This window comes from Triturus cristatus, chromosome 12 (genome assembly GCF_964204655.1).
Source record: "Triturus cristatus chromosome 12, aTriCri1.1, whole genome shotgun sequence".
In the NCBI taxonomy this organism is placed as follows: domain Eukaryota; kingdom Metazoa; phylum Chordata; class Amphibia; order Caudata; family Salamandridae; genus Triturus; species Triturus cristatus.
In genome coordinates this window covers 290,390,728-290,406,454 of record NC_140595.1, presented here as the reverse complement: position 1 = coordinate 290,406,454, position 15,727 = coordinate 290,390,728, and the positions used below count along the sequence as shown (strand labels likewise).

The window sequence follows — 15,727 nt, the reverse complement described above, 5'->3', positions numbered from 1 at the left end:
AAGTCATTTACCGTCGTCCATCAATCATAGGTCGCTGCTTTTTTCTTGTGCAACACCCCCTTCACGTCCTTCTCATTCTACCAATGTCTTAATATTTCACTTTTATTATTACACTGCTTTTTCATCTAGGACTGCTTATCGCTCAGTGGTCCCAAGACCCAACTCCTCATCTCCACCTACTTCAATCCCTCCTATACCATTTCAAGCCCTTATTTCTCTTTCCCTCTGGTCTATATGTACTTCCTAAACTAGAGGCAACCAATGTAAATCCTGGACTTTTAGATTAATGTCAGATTTTTAGGATAATCACAAACTATTCCCATCTAGATTAATTTATGGAAAGTTATTTAAAGCTTGCATGGTGAAAATACGTATTGATATGATCTTGTGGTCCTGTAGTGGACACTACATACCTAAACACTCTCCTCATCATCTAGTTCAGTCTCATTCCAATCACTCCAAAGAATTTGATAATACATCGGGCACCACCCACCCAGTCTCAAACTTGTGCCCTCTAGCCTCCGATAGGTCACTTCCCTTCGTTGTTCTTATGTAAGATCAATCTATTTCCCTTCACTTTGATTCCTCCCCGCGTCTACCTATCAGAGCTGCCAGAAGCGAGAAGAAATTCATTTGGATGGAACTCCACAATGTTAACCGGTCCAGTGTGTTCTGCGAAGTCTGCCAAAATCTTGCCCATTGTCAGGTCCCAGAGCTGAAAGACAAAGTGAGAGCTAGGTATACTCAATCGAGAAATGGTGATGTGCAAGTGCTCATGGCTTACTATTCACTAAAGGAAGAAGAGCATTTTAAACACTATAAAAACAGGGTAAGGAATTTACAAAATCATCAGTAAAAGTATTTACTTTAGCAATCCTATACGTAATGTGTACCAATGAGTCTAGCCTTCCAATTAAAACAACAGAAATGCAAGTTCATAAAAAAAAGTGTCTTGTTGTAACAAGAAGACAACTAAAGAATGGACTAGGTTTCCAAAGGAGGAGCTTATACCCTAAGTACGTAATTGTTAGGATGATTGAATTTCTTTTTGTCAAGTTACAGCACATATCTAAATATAGGGATACCATGTCCTCTGGACATGATCACCCAATATCTGAAGTTCTTCTCTGAAGATATCCTCTGTCTGAAAGCTGTAGACTCAAACACAGGCAGCCTAGTTCAAATGCTTAAATTCTATTTAAAGGTGTTGCCTCCCGTTATAGTCCTAGATATCGCAATGTATGTAAATTTATACAGAGCTTATTACCCCTGACACGGCATTGAAGAGCTTTACAACAATTAATATGCTACTCCAGAACCCAAGGTTAGCAGTTAATGCAACAGTTATCGATTTTTATTGGTTATTGGGATTATTCTTGCACACCCAATGAAATCCTTCCATTGATTTCCTCCAGTTTCTTTGTGGTGCATCAGGATTATTAGGAGTAATGTATGATCATTAGTGGGGGCTATGTGAGGTTAATGGATATTGTTTCAAAGACAGAGACGAAATACAATAAGTGAGATTAAGGGAGACAGGCATGTGACTAAAAGTAGGCTATGTTCAAAGAGAGAAGGAGGGAGGCAAGGAGGTTGTCACTCAAAAGAAAGAGGAGAGATACAATTGAAAGTTTAAGCCAAGGTCAGATTTTCATGCAGGGTTTTCGAATGCAGCGAGAGGAGGCTTTTTGGCTGTATCCGAGGATGTAACCTGCTAGGATTGATATCTATTTAGATAGAAATGCCCCCTGCATGGTATAAGGGTGTGTGGTATCCTGACTTATTTTGGCATCACACTGACTTAGTGGACGTACAGAGGCCTTGGCATTTCCTTGACTAATTTAGTTCCATGACCTGTCCTGTGACCTGGAGCAGTATGCTCTTTGAACCCTCAGACTGGACACAGGACTAATGTCCTTGTCTTTGGTATTATATATAATGGGTGGTGGCAGCATATTGTGTTTTATTATCAGTATAGTTAAGCAGATCTTTTTAACTGTGTCAGCGAGTTTGTGGCCTACTAGCCACTTTTGTTTAAAGTTCTGCTGTAATGTTAAAAATCCAGACCATTGCGATGACATCCGTGTTAGTAGAAAGTGTGTGAGGTGTTTAGTATGCTTGTAGAACATACAGTAGTAGGACTTTGTGTATGTGAGGCTGAGTACTGAAACAAAATGGTTACTTACCAGTAGGAGTAGGTTTGCAGCTTGAAGAATTTTCTGGATTCACCTGCTGTCATTATTCCGCCATTCAGCGGTTTAGTCCTGAAAAGTCTCACTGAAGTCGGTCTCTCTTTTTTCCCCCGTAAGTGTTGTTGTTGACCATTTGAGTTTAAAACCCTGCTGGTGCGACATAAGATGTATGTTTCGGAAATCTCACGACGCAGTCGCCATCTTCAGATTCTTTTTTTTTTGGTAGGTAGTATTCTCTTGAGTCGTGTTTATAAATACACCTCTACTGGAGGCGGTGAGTAAGTATCCTGTGAATCTAGAACAATCTTCAAGCTGCATACCTACTACTACTGGTAAGCGACCATTTCATTTTGCAGTGTGAATCTTTTCTGGAATCACATGCTGTGCACTGATTAAAGGGCGGTTATCCTTTATGTGGATTGGTTAGGTTCTTTGGAGTGTGTATTTGCAAACAAATGTTTCAGTACTCTTTGTTCCCCTTCTGCTTCTCTGTTGATCTGAATGTCCACGCAGTAGTGTTTTGTTAAGGTATGTATTAATCACTATGTAGGCAGTGCATAAATGTCTTCGAGCGCTACGCTGCCTAAGAAGGTGAGTGTTGCTCCTTTTTTTCTCACTGAATGTGCCTTTGGCATATTTGCAAGGGTTAATCCTCCTGCTTTGTGACAATATTGTACTGCTTGTACTATCCATCTTGCAAATGTACCCTTGGTGACTGAGAGTTGTCTCCTAGCATGTGTGAAGGATACGAAGAACTGTTCTCCTTTCCTGATGTCCTTTGTTCTCTCCAACTAGTACATAATTGCCCTTTGTAAATCCAACAAGTGCAATGCTCTCTCGGCTACGTTTTAGGCTGTTGAAAAAAGGCTATTAGGTGGATTGCCTAGTTAACATGGAATTTTGATACCTCTTTAGGAGCGAATCTTAGGTTTCTTCTCATGACCACCTTGTCCCTATGTATCCGTAGCTATGGCTCTTGAGTGGTAAGTGCTTGTATCTCGCCTTCTCTCCTTAAAGAGGTGATAGCGATGGGAAAGGCAGTTTTGAGGGTTAGAAACTCAGTTCTGCAATCCGCATTGGGTCAAGGGGTGAAGCCATCAATTGTGTAAGCCCCACATTTAAGTTCCATGCAGGAATTGGCACACTTCTTGGGGGTACCATTTTCGTCACTCCTTCTAGGATGTGCATCACCACTGGTGTGGTGAAGAAACTTCTACCCAGTGTGCATCTTGCGCATGCTACAATGGCTGCCAAGTGGACATCATAGAGGTGTAGGAGAGCGGTTTATCTAGAAGATGTGTCAGGTATCTAATGACTGTGACATTCTGTGTCTAGTCTCTGTTTTCACCAGGCCTGTTACACCATAGTTGGAACCTCTTCTGTAGGAAAGTAGCCCTTTTTGACATGGCCAGCCCAATGTTTTGCCTTGTAACTGATGTGATTTTGACTGGAATTGCACTGGGTTCCTGCTAACCTGACCGCCGGAGCCCTTCCCAAAACTGTACAGTTGTTTCCCCCAATTGGCAAAACCTTTGGCACCCTCTGTAAGTTCCTAGTAAATGGTACCCCTGGTACCTAGGGTCTGAGGTACTAAAGAGGGTCCCTAAGTGCAGAAGCATAAATTGTGCCACCCTAAGGGACCCCTCACCAAGCACACGCAAGGCTGCAATTGCAGGCTGTTTCTCTTGTTGCAGACAAAAGTGAAAGCACAACTTGTCACACATCCCTGTGTGGCATGTCTCCCAACACTGCATGTGATATTTCAAAGTCAACCCTAGAGCACACCTGACAGCCCTAAGACGGGCTGCTGAGTATTACATGTGAGGGCATACCTCAAGGAGCAAATAAGCCCTTGCTGGTCAGTCTTATTACTGCCAGTGCAAGTGGGCAGGGAAGCCATTTTAAAACATGTGCTGAAAACGAGTTCCCTAGCTGCATGATGGCTTCACTAAAAACAGGAATGTTTGGCATCAAATATCTCGTATTGATAAACCCACACTGATTCCAGTGTTGGATTTACCAATAGAAACACCCAGAGGGCGCCTTAGAGGTATCCCCTGAAAACCTACCAGTCTCTGGTATGCTCCCTGACTGGTTTCAGCCAGCCTGCCACCCAAGACACTGTTCTGACCTCCTGAGGTGAGAGCGTTTGTTCTAAGGAGACCCAGAACAAAAGCATGTCCAGGAAGAGGGTATAACACCAACTTCCACAGTATGACCAGCTAATTAGCCTTCCTAGGTCAGCAAGTTTCAAAGAATTGCCACCTTTGAAATGCAAATCTGGCTCCCCCTCACAAGAGAGGAAGCCGACCCCCAGGTGCCCTTTTGGCACCTGGATAGGCGGGAGAATTAGCTAGTCAGGTAGGTGTGCCACCCCAAGGCTAGTACCAACCCTAAGGTGGGCTAAACTGAGGTGGACATAATTTTTCTGAAGTAGCCATCTTTGTGATGGCATACTTAGGAATTCTGGGACAGGGTTATGCCCATTTCCAACAGGAAGTGGTCATATCAGTGGCAGCTCCTCCCCTACGGCGGGAGGAGCATCACCACATTGCTTTTTGACAGTGTGAATAAAGGAAAAATAAAATGATAATAACTCAATGTTATTATCAGTTTTTTTGTTCCTGGTGAGGCAGCTATGCGGGCATGGCCAGTAAGTAGGGTGGCTCTGCTGATAGAGGAGCAGTTGTGATTGGCTTAGGGGAGCCGGAGTGTGCTTCCTGTTCCGGCCATAGCGGTGGGACGAGGAAGAGAGGTGCAATGAGGAGGTAAGTTTAATTTTCTTACCGTGCCCCCACCTCCGATCAGTGCCGGCCACCACTGGGTCATATAGGAAGCATAATGACCCCATGGGTCAGTAGGCCACTGGCTACTACCCTACACCCCACTAACTCCCCTAAATTCAGCATTTAGGGGAGACCGTGTCAACAGCAGAGTAGATCCTGACGACCTGAAGAAAGAAGACAGACGAGAAGAGTCGCACAGAAAGAACAAAAGACTTGGTGGCAACCCTACCGGCCTGCCTCCTGACTTTGCCTATTGCCGCTAAAGTCAACTCATCCTGCAGCTGCTGAGTCCCCAAAGCCCGGGAGACCTGCTAGTGTTTGCCCAGCAACCAAGACCTCCGCAGGGACAGTGGAACTGTCCCCTGCATCCTGCAGACAGCTGAAGCAAGACCAAGAGGACTCCGGCCCGACAAAACCCAACGCTGCCAGGCACCACTGCACCCGAGCCCCCCCCCATCCAGCCCGTGTCTGCGTGATCTCCAAGTCCCCAAGGTACCGAGTCCACTGTGGAGTGACTCCTTGTGAACTTCCCGACGTAGCCTGCAGCCTCTGTTGACAGGCCCCCTCAACTGCAAGGGTTGCTGGGCGGAGAAACCAAACACACACAAAACCTCGGTACCTGGATGCCCCGTCCCGAGGAGAAGAGGACCAAAGTTGTTCCCAAACATCGCAAGAACCCAAGCCACTTGTTGGTTTCACCAGACTGGTCACACAGTCCCCTCCTGCAGCCTCTTTCTATCACAACTCCATTTGATAACATTTGGCCCCCGATGCGGTCTTGCATCTTTGCACCCAGCCACTCAAGTGCTTAGTCCTTTGACCTTGCCCAACACTCACCTTAACTCCCTGAAAAGGGTCCCGTAAGTTGCTGACCAGAAACGATAAACTGCATATGATTATCCTACTATAGATTAATATTGCAGAACTCAGAAATTGCACTGTGTCGACTTTTTGAACTGAAAAATATTTCTATTTAAAAGGAAAATGCTACTTACCCAGTATGCATCTGTTCTTGGCATGTACAGCTGTAGAGTCACATGCTTTGCATAACCCGCCATCTAGTGTTGGGTCCGGATGTTTGCACTTTGATTTTGTTTGAAGAAGTCTTTTCCAGTCATGAGGTAGGTGACGACTCCTTTCGGTGGTAGTGAGCATGGGCATCGACTCCATTGTTAGATTATTTGCTGCAGATGGTAATAATGGAGTTAGTAAGAATAGTAAGAGATGTCCATGTATATATGTATCCAAGTAAGATGTAACTGTAACAGATATAGGTACCTGGGGAGGCGGGTGGGCGCAAGTGACTCTACAGCTCTACATGCCAAGAACAGGTGCATACTGGGTAAGTAGAACTTTCCATCCGAGGCATGTTAGCTGTAGATCACATGCTGTGCATAGACTAAAAAACTGTTATCTCCCAAAGCGGTGGCTAACCTGTAGCTGTTGCGGTGGTTTGAAATAGTGTACGTAAAACTGCTTCGCCCACACTAGCTTGTTGTCTTGCTAACACATCTACACAATAGTGTTTTGTGAATGTGTGAGGTGTAGACCATGTTGCAGCTTTGCAGATATCATCTATGGGTTTGTTTCCTAAAAATGCCATAGAAGCCCCTAGTTTGCAAGTGGAATGCGTTCTAGGAGGAATTGTTAAAGTTCTTTTTGCAGTTGCATAGCATATTTGAAGCACTTGACTATCCACCTTGCAATGTCTGATTTTGATATCGGGTTGCCTTTATGTGGGGGAGCAAAAGCGACAACTGTTTTGTGTTGCAGAAATCTTTTGTCCTTTCTATATAGTAAAAAATTGCTCTTTTCACATCCAAAGTGTAAAGCACTTTCTGCCACAGAATCTGGTTGAGGAAAGAACACAGGCAACTCAACAGATTGGTTGATATGAAAAGCAGTAATGACCTTTGGTAGAAATTTAGGGTTGGTCCGAAGAATCACTTTCTTTTGATGTATTTGTAAGAATGGTTCTTCTATGGTTAGTGCTTGAAGCCACCCACTCTCTTCAGTGATGTGATAGCTACCTTCCAAGTAAGAAACTGTATTTCACATCTATGCAATGGTTCAAAGGGTGGACCCATTAGCCTGGTGAGGACAATGTTGAGATTCCACCCGGGGGCAGGTGAAAACTTTGGAGGAATGATTCTAAGTCCTTCCATAAATGCTTTGATGACAGGCACTCTAAAAAGAGACAGATGTTGTCCGTTCTGTAGGTATGCAGCGATTGCAGCAAGATGTAAGAGTATGGAAGAGAACGCTAAATTGGAACGCTGCAGATGTAGTAAATAGCAAATGATGTTTTGAACTGAAGCGTCCAGTGGATCTGTTATTACAGTAGATCACAAATCACTTCCAATTTGCTGCATAGCATGCGCTTGTGGTAGGATGTGTAACCTCTTTGATAATGCTCATGAAGTCTGGCGGAAGATTAAGGTAGCCAAATTCTAAGATTTCAGGTGCCATATCGCAAGGTTGAGATGGCTGAGATCTGGATGTCTTATCTCTCCACGGCTCTGAGTGAGCAGATTTGGAGTGAGGTGTAGTTTTTGGGGAGGCACTACTGAGAGCTCCAACAGGGTTGTGAACCAGGGTTGTCGAGCCCATGTGGGAGCAACTAGGATTAACGTCCGGGACGCCTGCCTGAGCTTCCGAACCACCAATGGAATGAGTGGGAGAGGCGGAGAAGCGTAGGCAAATATCCCATACCAATTCATCCATAGTGCATTGCCTTTGGACAATGGGTGCGGATGTCTGGATGCGTAGTTTGGGAATTTTGCGTTTAGGTTCGTGGGGAACAGAACTATATCCGGAAATCCCCACATTTGGAAGAATGAGAGTAGAACTTGAGGGTGGAGTTCCCATTCGTGGATCTGTTGTCTTGGAAAACTGAGCAGATCTGCTATCTGATGGTTTACTCCTGGAAGGTGTCCTGCAAGGAAAAACATTCTGCGATGTATGGCCCATTTCCAGATGTTCTGTGCTAGTTGTGATAGCCGGAGAGTGTGTCCCCCCTTGTTTTTGTATGTAGTACATTGCTGTCATGATGTCCTTATGGATCAGGACAGCTTTGCCTACTAGATGAACTTGAAACGCTTGGAGTGCTAGAAAAATTGCTAGCGGCTCTAGTGGATTTATGTGAAGTTGCTTTTGCTGCAGGCGCCATATGCTCTGAATTGTATGCGTCTGGAGATGAGCTCCCCAATCAGTGAGCGATGCGTCTACTGTTAGCACTATGTGTGGAACCGTGTCGATGAAGGGCCACCCTTTTGAAAGGTTTTGGGTATTCCACCACTGCAGAGCGATGGGTGCGGCTGTCCACCAACACTAGATCTGATAACAGACCCTCAGCCTGGTTCCACTGACGGGGCGCATGTGACTTCTTGCATAAGGTACTTTTAGTATGCAAGACGCCAGCATCCCTAGTAACTGCATGAACACTCGAGCTGGCAATGAGTGTTGAGGCAGGAACTGGCTGAGTAGAGTCTGCATGTTGCGGATTCTGGCAGGCTTGGGATAGGCCAAAGCATTTTGTGTATCTATTGTGGCTCCCAGATACACCTGTGTGTTGGATGGCTGTAGATGAGACTTGCACAGGTTCACTGTGAATCCCAGATCGTGGAGCAACTGCACTGATTTGTGATTGTGATGGAGACAGCTTTCTTGCGAGCTGGCTTTTATGAGCCAGTTGTCCAGATATGGGAAGACATGAATGTATTGTCTTCGAAGATGAGCTGCGACTACTGCTAAACACTTGGTGAAAACTCTGAGGGCAGTAGTTACTCTGAATGGGAGCACCGTAAACTGATAATGCTGTCCTGCTACTACGAACCTTAGGAATTTGTGATGAGCAGGGTGTATTGGGATATGGAAATAGGCGTCCTTTAAGTCCAGAGTGGACATTAAGTCGCCTTTATTGAAGGAATGGAAGCACTTGTTGGAGAGTGACCATGTGAAAGTGGTCCGATTGAATGTATAGAGTTAGCTCTCTGAGGTCTAGTATAGGCCTGAGAGAACCATCCTTCTTGGAAATTAAGAAGTACAGGTAGTATACCCCTGGTCCCTTGATGTTTTAATGGGACTGGTTCTATTGCTCCTTTTTCTAACAGGGAGAGAACTTTTTTTTTTAAAGGCTAAGATGTTCCTGTGACATTGCATGTGATATTGGAAGAATGTTTGGGGGAGTGTCTGTAAGTTCCAGGCAGTAAAATATTGGATAACCCATTTGTCTGAGGTGATAGTATTCCAGACAGGTAGAAATTGGGAGAGACATCCCCCGACAGGAGTGGAATGATCGGGGGTTAGCGGAAGGAAGTCACTGCTTGTTGTTTGCGGGGGAAGTGCGTGTTGATTTGCCTTTGCCTCTTCCCTTACCTTTGTTTCCTCGAAACCCACCTCTGAAATAGACTCTTGATGAGGGCGATTGGTTGTTGCCCTTATAAGAGGAGGAGGGAGTCCCTGTGGATATATTCTTGGAGCCACCCTGTAAAAGGAGCGACAAAAGGATCCCTATTTGAAGGTAACTGCAAAGCCCCCATGGATTTGGCGACCTCAGTGTCTTTTTTCATTTTTTTCAACGAAGTGTCAACTGCTGGGCCAAAGAGGTGTTCCTTGTCAAATGGTTGGTTGAGAATAGAAGCTTGCACCTCAGGTTTAAATCCTGAAATTCTCAACCAAGCATGCCTGCGTAGCAATACGCTGGTATTTACTGCGCGGGCTGCAGTGTCTGCTGCGTCTAATGCACATCGGATGGAGGTATTTGTGATTAATTTACCCTCCTGAATAATATCATCGGCCTTTGGTTTATGCTCATCAGGCAGAAATTGCATTTGCTTTTCTAACTCATCATAATGAGCCCTATCGTAGCGAGCTAACAAAGCTTGAGCATTAGCAATACGCCAATGACTGGCTGCTTGCAACGCTACCCTTTTGCCCGAGGTATCAATTAATTAATTAATTAAATAACCTGTGGTCTGTGAGTTAGCTCTATTGCGAGTGTTAGAAACTATCAGAGAGTCTAAAGGCAGCTGACCCTTAATATAGGTGGGGTCAGTAGGTGCAGGTTTATATTTTTCTCCACCCTGGGTGTAATGATCCTTGCCCTCACAGGATCCTTAAAGATCTCCTCTTTATGCATAAGCATCCCTTTAAGCATTGGCAGTGTATGAGAAGTTTGCTGAGAGGAACGTAGGGTTTCAAATAGGAAATCCTCTTCTGAAGCCTCGTTATGCAGCTCCACCCCATGATAATGAGCAGCCCTGTTAATTAGCTCAATGTATCCTATGTTGTCGTTGGGTGGTGATGGTCTGGAAGGATATAAATCAGGGTCATTATTCAAGTCTGGGTCAGTGTCATATTGGTCCCATGGGTCAGTATCTTGTGGCCTATACTGATCCCCCCATCCCCTTCATCCTGTGGGTCAGGTGATAGTGGTGGTGGTGAATTTGTGGGTGTGATGAGTAAATTTGGATCAGTGGGCGATGGAGGTGGAATATAAGGTGGAGAAGGGTTAGTACCCGCATTTTTCTTCTTCAGAGGAATGTGGTAATCCTCCAGCAGCATTTGCCTTTTTTCCGGCAATTTGGGATGGATATGCCCAGTGTCTGCATTTATTACCAGTTCTTTCTGTTTCGGATCCAAAGGTGGAACGTTGGACCAACGCTCTTTTGATGAAGTCTTTTCTTTGGTTGCCTTTTTCAGCATCAAAATCTTCAGCTCCGAAGTCCTCCGCTCCGACGAGTTACTTTTTGATAACGGTGGAATGGTTACCACGACATGCTTAGGCGCCGAAGGTTTCGGCTCGGCGCCGGCATAGGGTCGGCTCGACCCTGAACCGTAAGGTTTTTATTTGTGCTTCGGCGCCGGGCCAGAGGGCAGGGCGCTCAAAACTTTTTTTCGGTGCCGACCTTGGTCCGAGGGCAGAGGAGGGACCTAGGCCTTTTTGTGTAACAAATGGTAGGGGGAGAAAGTCTCAGTACTCATGATACGCTGAATGAGTTTTACTTGGTCTTCCACATCGGAGCCGGCTTCAGAGACGGAGATGTGTTCTTCCTCTACTTCGGCTTACTGTGCATGGGATTCCTCATGGTCGGAGTCCTCTCCGAAGAGATCCGGTGCGGAGCCGCTTTGTTGTTGCATTTTGTGACGTCGAGCCAGACTGTCACAAAGCGTCTTTTACGATCGAAACGATCGGCACGCGTCGCATTGTTTTTGGTCATGTTCCGGGGATAGACAGGGGTTGCACACTTGGTGCATGTCGGTACGCGGAAACTTAGTGCAACACGCGGGACAGAGCTTGAACGGAGTCCGTTCCATCGACTGCTGGTGAGACCGGCGCGGGTAGGCCCAACAGCCCTCCACAAGTCTTCTGATCGAAGGTCTTTGCTGAAACAATAAGCGGAGCATGGGAGACACAATCGAGAAACAATACTGTCAAGGGTAGTGGACTGCGCGTCAAAGGGAACCCAAGAAACGGTGCCGAACAGGAGTGCTGCAATACACATCCGAAACTCGATGGCAAAAAAAACAATCTATCAATGGAGTCGATGCCCATGCGCACTATCACCGAAAGGAGGAGTCACCTACCTCGTGACTGGAAAAAGACTTCTTAGACAAAAACAAAGTGCAAACATCCGGACCCAACACTAGATGGCGGGCTATGCACAGCATGTGATCTACAGCTCACATGCCTCGAACATGTACTTACCTGAGCAATTTTCTTCTGCTGCCTGAACATATATAGATACTTGCTATTTTTATAAATTGGTGTGGATCTTTTTTGAGTCGTGTCTCTCATTTATTGACCACTGTGTGTATTTTCAGATGTCTTGCACTCTTCTATGTTAAGCCTAAGGCTGTTTAACCACACTACCCCATAACAGAGTACCTTGCGATTGCCATAGCATGCCCTGTTTACTCATAATGGAACCCCCTGGACTCTTTACACAATATATCTCATTTTAATATATCATATAGCGATCTAGCTTCCATTTGTTGCTGTAACATTTTCTTTTTGTTGCCCACCTTTCTTCTTTTAAGATCTCCATCGCCCTTCTTGTAAACTTGAGTTGCTCAAATTTTAAGTCTTCTGGCGCCGTGCTGCCAGTTTGAGGTTGTTTAGATCTGGGAGCTACACTTGTCTCTCTTGAATTGTTAAGAGGTCTTGGTGTGCTGGGAGTGGTATGTACTGTCCTTTGGATATTTCTATGAGGTCTGAGAACCATGTCTGTCGAGCCCATTGATGGGCTATTGAGATCAGGTTGACTTGTCCTTGTCTGCACTTTTGGATTACCTTTGGTATCATTTGATTTTGTGGCAAGGCGTTAGCAAATCTCCCTGACCAATTTATCGACAGGGCATTCCACAGTGACTCTGAGTGGTAGAACCCGGATGCAAAGTTTTGGCATTTTGCCTTCTAGTGTGTTGCACAAAGATATGCTTGTGGGGTTCCCCAGATCTGAAAGATCTATCTGGATACTTAATGTTTTAATTCGCACATGTGTATGGTGTTTGCCTTCCTTCTTAGCCTATCTGCTTCGGTGTTTTCATTTCCTGGTAGAAGTATTGATACCTTGTTCGCTACTACCCATCTCTATATGTCCTGAGCCAGGGTAGACAGCAGGTAGAATATTGTCCCACCTTGTTTGTTCAAGTAGTGAATTAGCATTGTGTTATCCATTTGAATTAAGACCATCTTCCCCGTCACGTTTCTGGAAGGCCTTCAGAGCCACAAAAAACGTTTTCAGTTCCAGCACATTTATGTGTTGCACTGCTTCTTTGGAGTTCTAGATACCTGAACACTCAACTTGCCCATGTGAGCCTCCCATCCCATGTGGGATGCCTCTGTTGTGATGATCACTGAGGGAGTTGTCGGTTTGAGTGGTTTCCCCACTATTAGTTATTTGCGGTTCCACCATAGCATCTCTTTCTAAACATTGTCTGCAACAACCACTAGATTGCCCCAAATCCCAGTCGACTGTGACCATTGCTGCTAAAACCATTCTTGTATTAATCTAATGTGTAGTCTTGCATTCAGTACCAGGGGAATGAAGGAAACCACTGTGCCCATCTTTTTCCCCACTGCTCAAAACGTCAGGCGTTGCTCCTTTTGGTACCTGTGACTCTGCTCTATGATCACTCCGATCCTCTTTTCCACTGGTTAGCTTAGCAACTTGGGAATCAAGATTGCTCCCAGAAATATTTTCTTCTTGTCTAGGATCGATGATGAAGTCTCATAGTTGATGGAGAAACCTGGTGTGTATGTAAGGTCTTGATCACCTTGATGATGTTCTGTTTGCATTGACTGTTTGTCTTCGCTTTCACCAGCAAAGTGTCTAAATATGGATAGACATGTATTCCTTGACGCCTTACATGTGCTGCTACCACAGCTAAGCATTTCATGAACACTCATGGTGCTAAATTTATTTGAATGGTAACACTTCACATCGGCAGTGTGTCTAGATCACTAAAAATCTGAGAAAATATCTGTGATGTTTGTTCACTGATATGTGCAAATAGGCATCTTTGAGATCTGTGATTGCCATGTAATCTCCCTCCTCTATTAGGGGAATGAGCACGGATATCTTGAATTTTTGCGTTTTTATGAATTTGTTTAATGACCTCAGGTACAGTATTGGTCTTAATGTTATGTCTGATTTCGGTTACAGGAAGTAGTCTGAGCAAACCCCTTTTGGTCTTTGTTCCTGGGGAACTAATTCTATAACCAATTTGCTTAACAACTCCTACACTTCCTGTTGTAGTCATCGTTGTCTGTCTTATCTTCAGCAACCGTGGTTGCGTTGTTGTTGCTGACTTTGTTAACTCTATGCAATAGGCGTATTTTATGATATTTAGTATTAATTTGTCAGAGGTAATTCTCCCCCATTCTTGTAAGAATCCTCTAATTCTTCCTCCTACTGGTAACTTGTGCAGGAGGGTTCCTTCTGGGCAGTCACTTGGTGGTGTGATTTACCCCTTTTGTGATTCCACCTCTTATGCGTCAGTGAAAGGATTGGGTTCAGCGCTACGGCCATTGTGGAGTGGTGGTGGGCTCACTTCACTGTCTGCTGAAGCCTGTGTGGGATGTGTGTGGTTGCATGGTTCCCTGGGCTAAAGTTTCCCTCTTTTTCTGTGCCACGCCCTCCCAAAAGTGTCCCCTCTATTGAACGGCCCCCACATTGCTTTGGCGGTTTCACTGTCCTTTTTCATGCGCTGAAGCGCTCCTTCTACTGCCTCTCCAAATAGAATGTCTCCTTTAAAAGGCATATGGATGATGGCTGACTGGACTTCTTGCTTAAATCCTGAGAGACTCATCCAAGCATGCCTGTGCAAGGTTGTGGCCGTGCAGAGCCGTCTTTGGGCTGTGTCTGCTGCATCTAGGGCAGATTTCATGGCTGTATTGGCAATTGTCTTGCCTTCCTGCAATGTTGCGTTTGCTTTCTTTTTGAATTCCACCGGGAGGTGCTCAATCAACTTCTCCATCTCATCCCACTGTTGGTGAGCATACCTATTTAATATGATGCTGGAGTTGGCTATCCCCCACTGTGTTACTGCTGACCTTTCGATTTTACCTCCACCATGTCTATTTTCTTGCTCCGATTGTCAGGAGGTGGTCCTGTACATGTGGGTAAATTTACTCATTCCGTGCCGTTGCCATGATGAGGTAATCTGCTAGTACATTTCCCCTGATGTAAGGTGGGTCTCTTGATGAGAAATTGTACTTCTTCTCAACCCTTGTGGTTATTGCCTTAGTCACAGATGGCTCATTAAAAGCCTCTCTGCCCTAATCTACCATGCTTGGGCACATTGGAAGAAAATGGTTCTTTTTTGTTCAAGTAACAGTGTCATCCAGGATGGATGAAGCATGCTTCAGATTATTCTTATTCCAGTTGTAATCTGTAGGTGCCTGCAGTCATCTATACTACTGCGTTGTATGCAGTGATATTGTTTGGAGGTGATGGTTTTGATGGAAAGACTCCACCCCTTCATCTGGTGGGGGTGCATTCAAGTCTTGCCAGTCATCTGTTGCTTCTCCTATGTGTGTGAGGCCTTCTTGCTGTTCCTTCTCCAGGTCAACAAACTCCTCATCTAACTCATCATGTAGCTCTGGGGTAGCGCGCTGCTCCAGCTACCGTGTTTCCTCAACTTCCACATGCTCCTTCAGTGGAATTCTGTATCCCTGCAGTTAGTCATTGAATTCCCTATTCTTTTTGATTAGGGCTTCGAGTTCAGCCTCAAGACGCTTTCTTTTCCCATCTACCTCAAGTGATTTTCTTTGTTCGTCAGGCTCTGCTTCGTCAATGTGTTTCAACATCAATGTTGAAGAACTTTTTGACGTTGAGGTCGGATGCCTCAGCGGTGTTCGGGTTTGCCGCTGAGTGGCTCTTCAACAGTGTCATGGGTCTTGTCTTTGAAGATGACATTGAGTTGGCTTTAGTCATCTCACTCCCATGCCTTTGATCCTCTCTCGAGGTCGAAGCAGGTTCCAAGGGTTTGCCTCCATTGGTATTCCTTGTCTTCGACCTATGCGGCTCAATGGGCTTCACTCTGCACTGAGCGATTGATGATTTTGGCATCATTGCGGGTTTCTTTGAGTCCAAGGCCTTCTGCTTGACTGTTTCTTGGCTGTAAGGGGTTAACTTTAGTCTGCGGTCCTCTCTCGCCACTTTCTTGTGACTCTTGACGGTTTGGCTCACGATAATCTCCTCGAACTCCGTCTCTTCCCCTTTGGCCTCCTTTGTTTCCTGC

The 15,727-nt window shown here is 45.1% G+C and overlaps 1 protein-coding gene across 3 annotated transcripts in view; it reads right to left on the bottom strand.

Moving 5' to 3' along the window:
• The window catches only part of KATNB1 (katanin regulatory subunit B1), a 558,599-nt gene that overhangs the window by 391,018 nt on the left and 151,854 nt on the right, over positions 1–15,727 (bottom strand). For all 3 annotated transcript variants that reach the window (XM_085640093.1, XM_085640095.1, XM_085640094.1), the window contains exon 10: positions 600–715. In XM_085640093.1, coding sequence (XP_085496219.1) covers positions 600–715 — 116 coding nt within the window. The remainder of the gene's footprint in view (positions 1–599; positions 716–15,727) is intronic.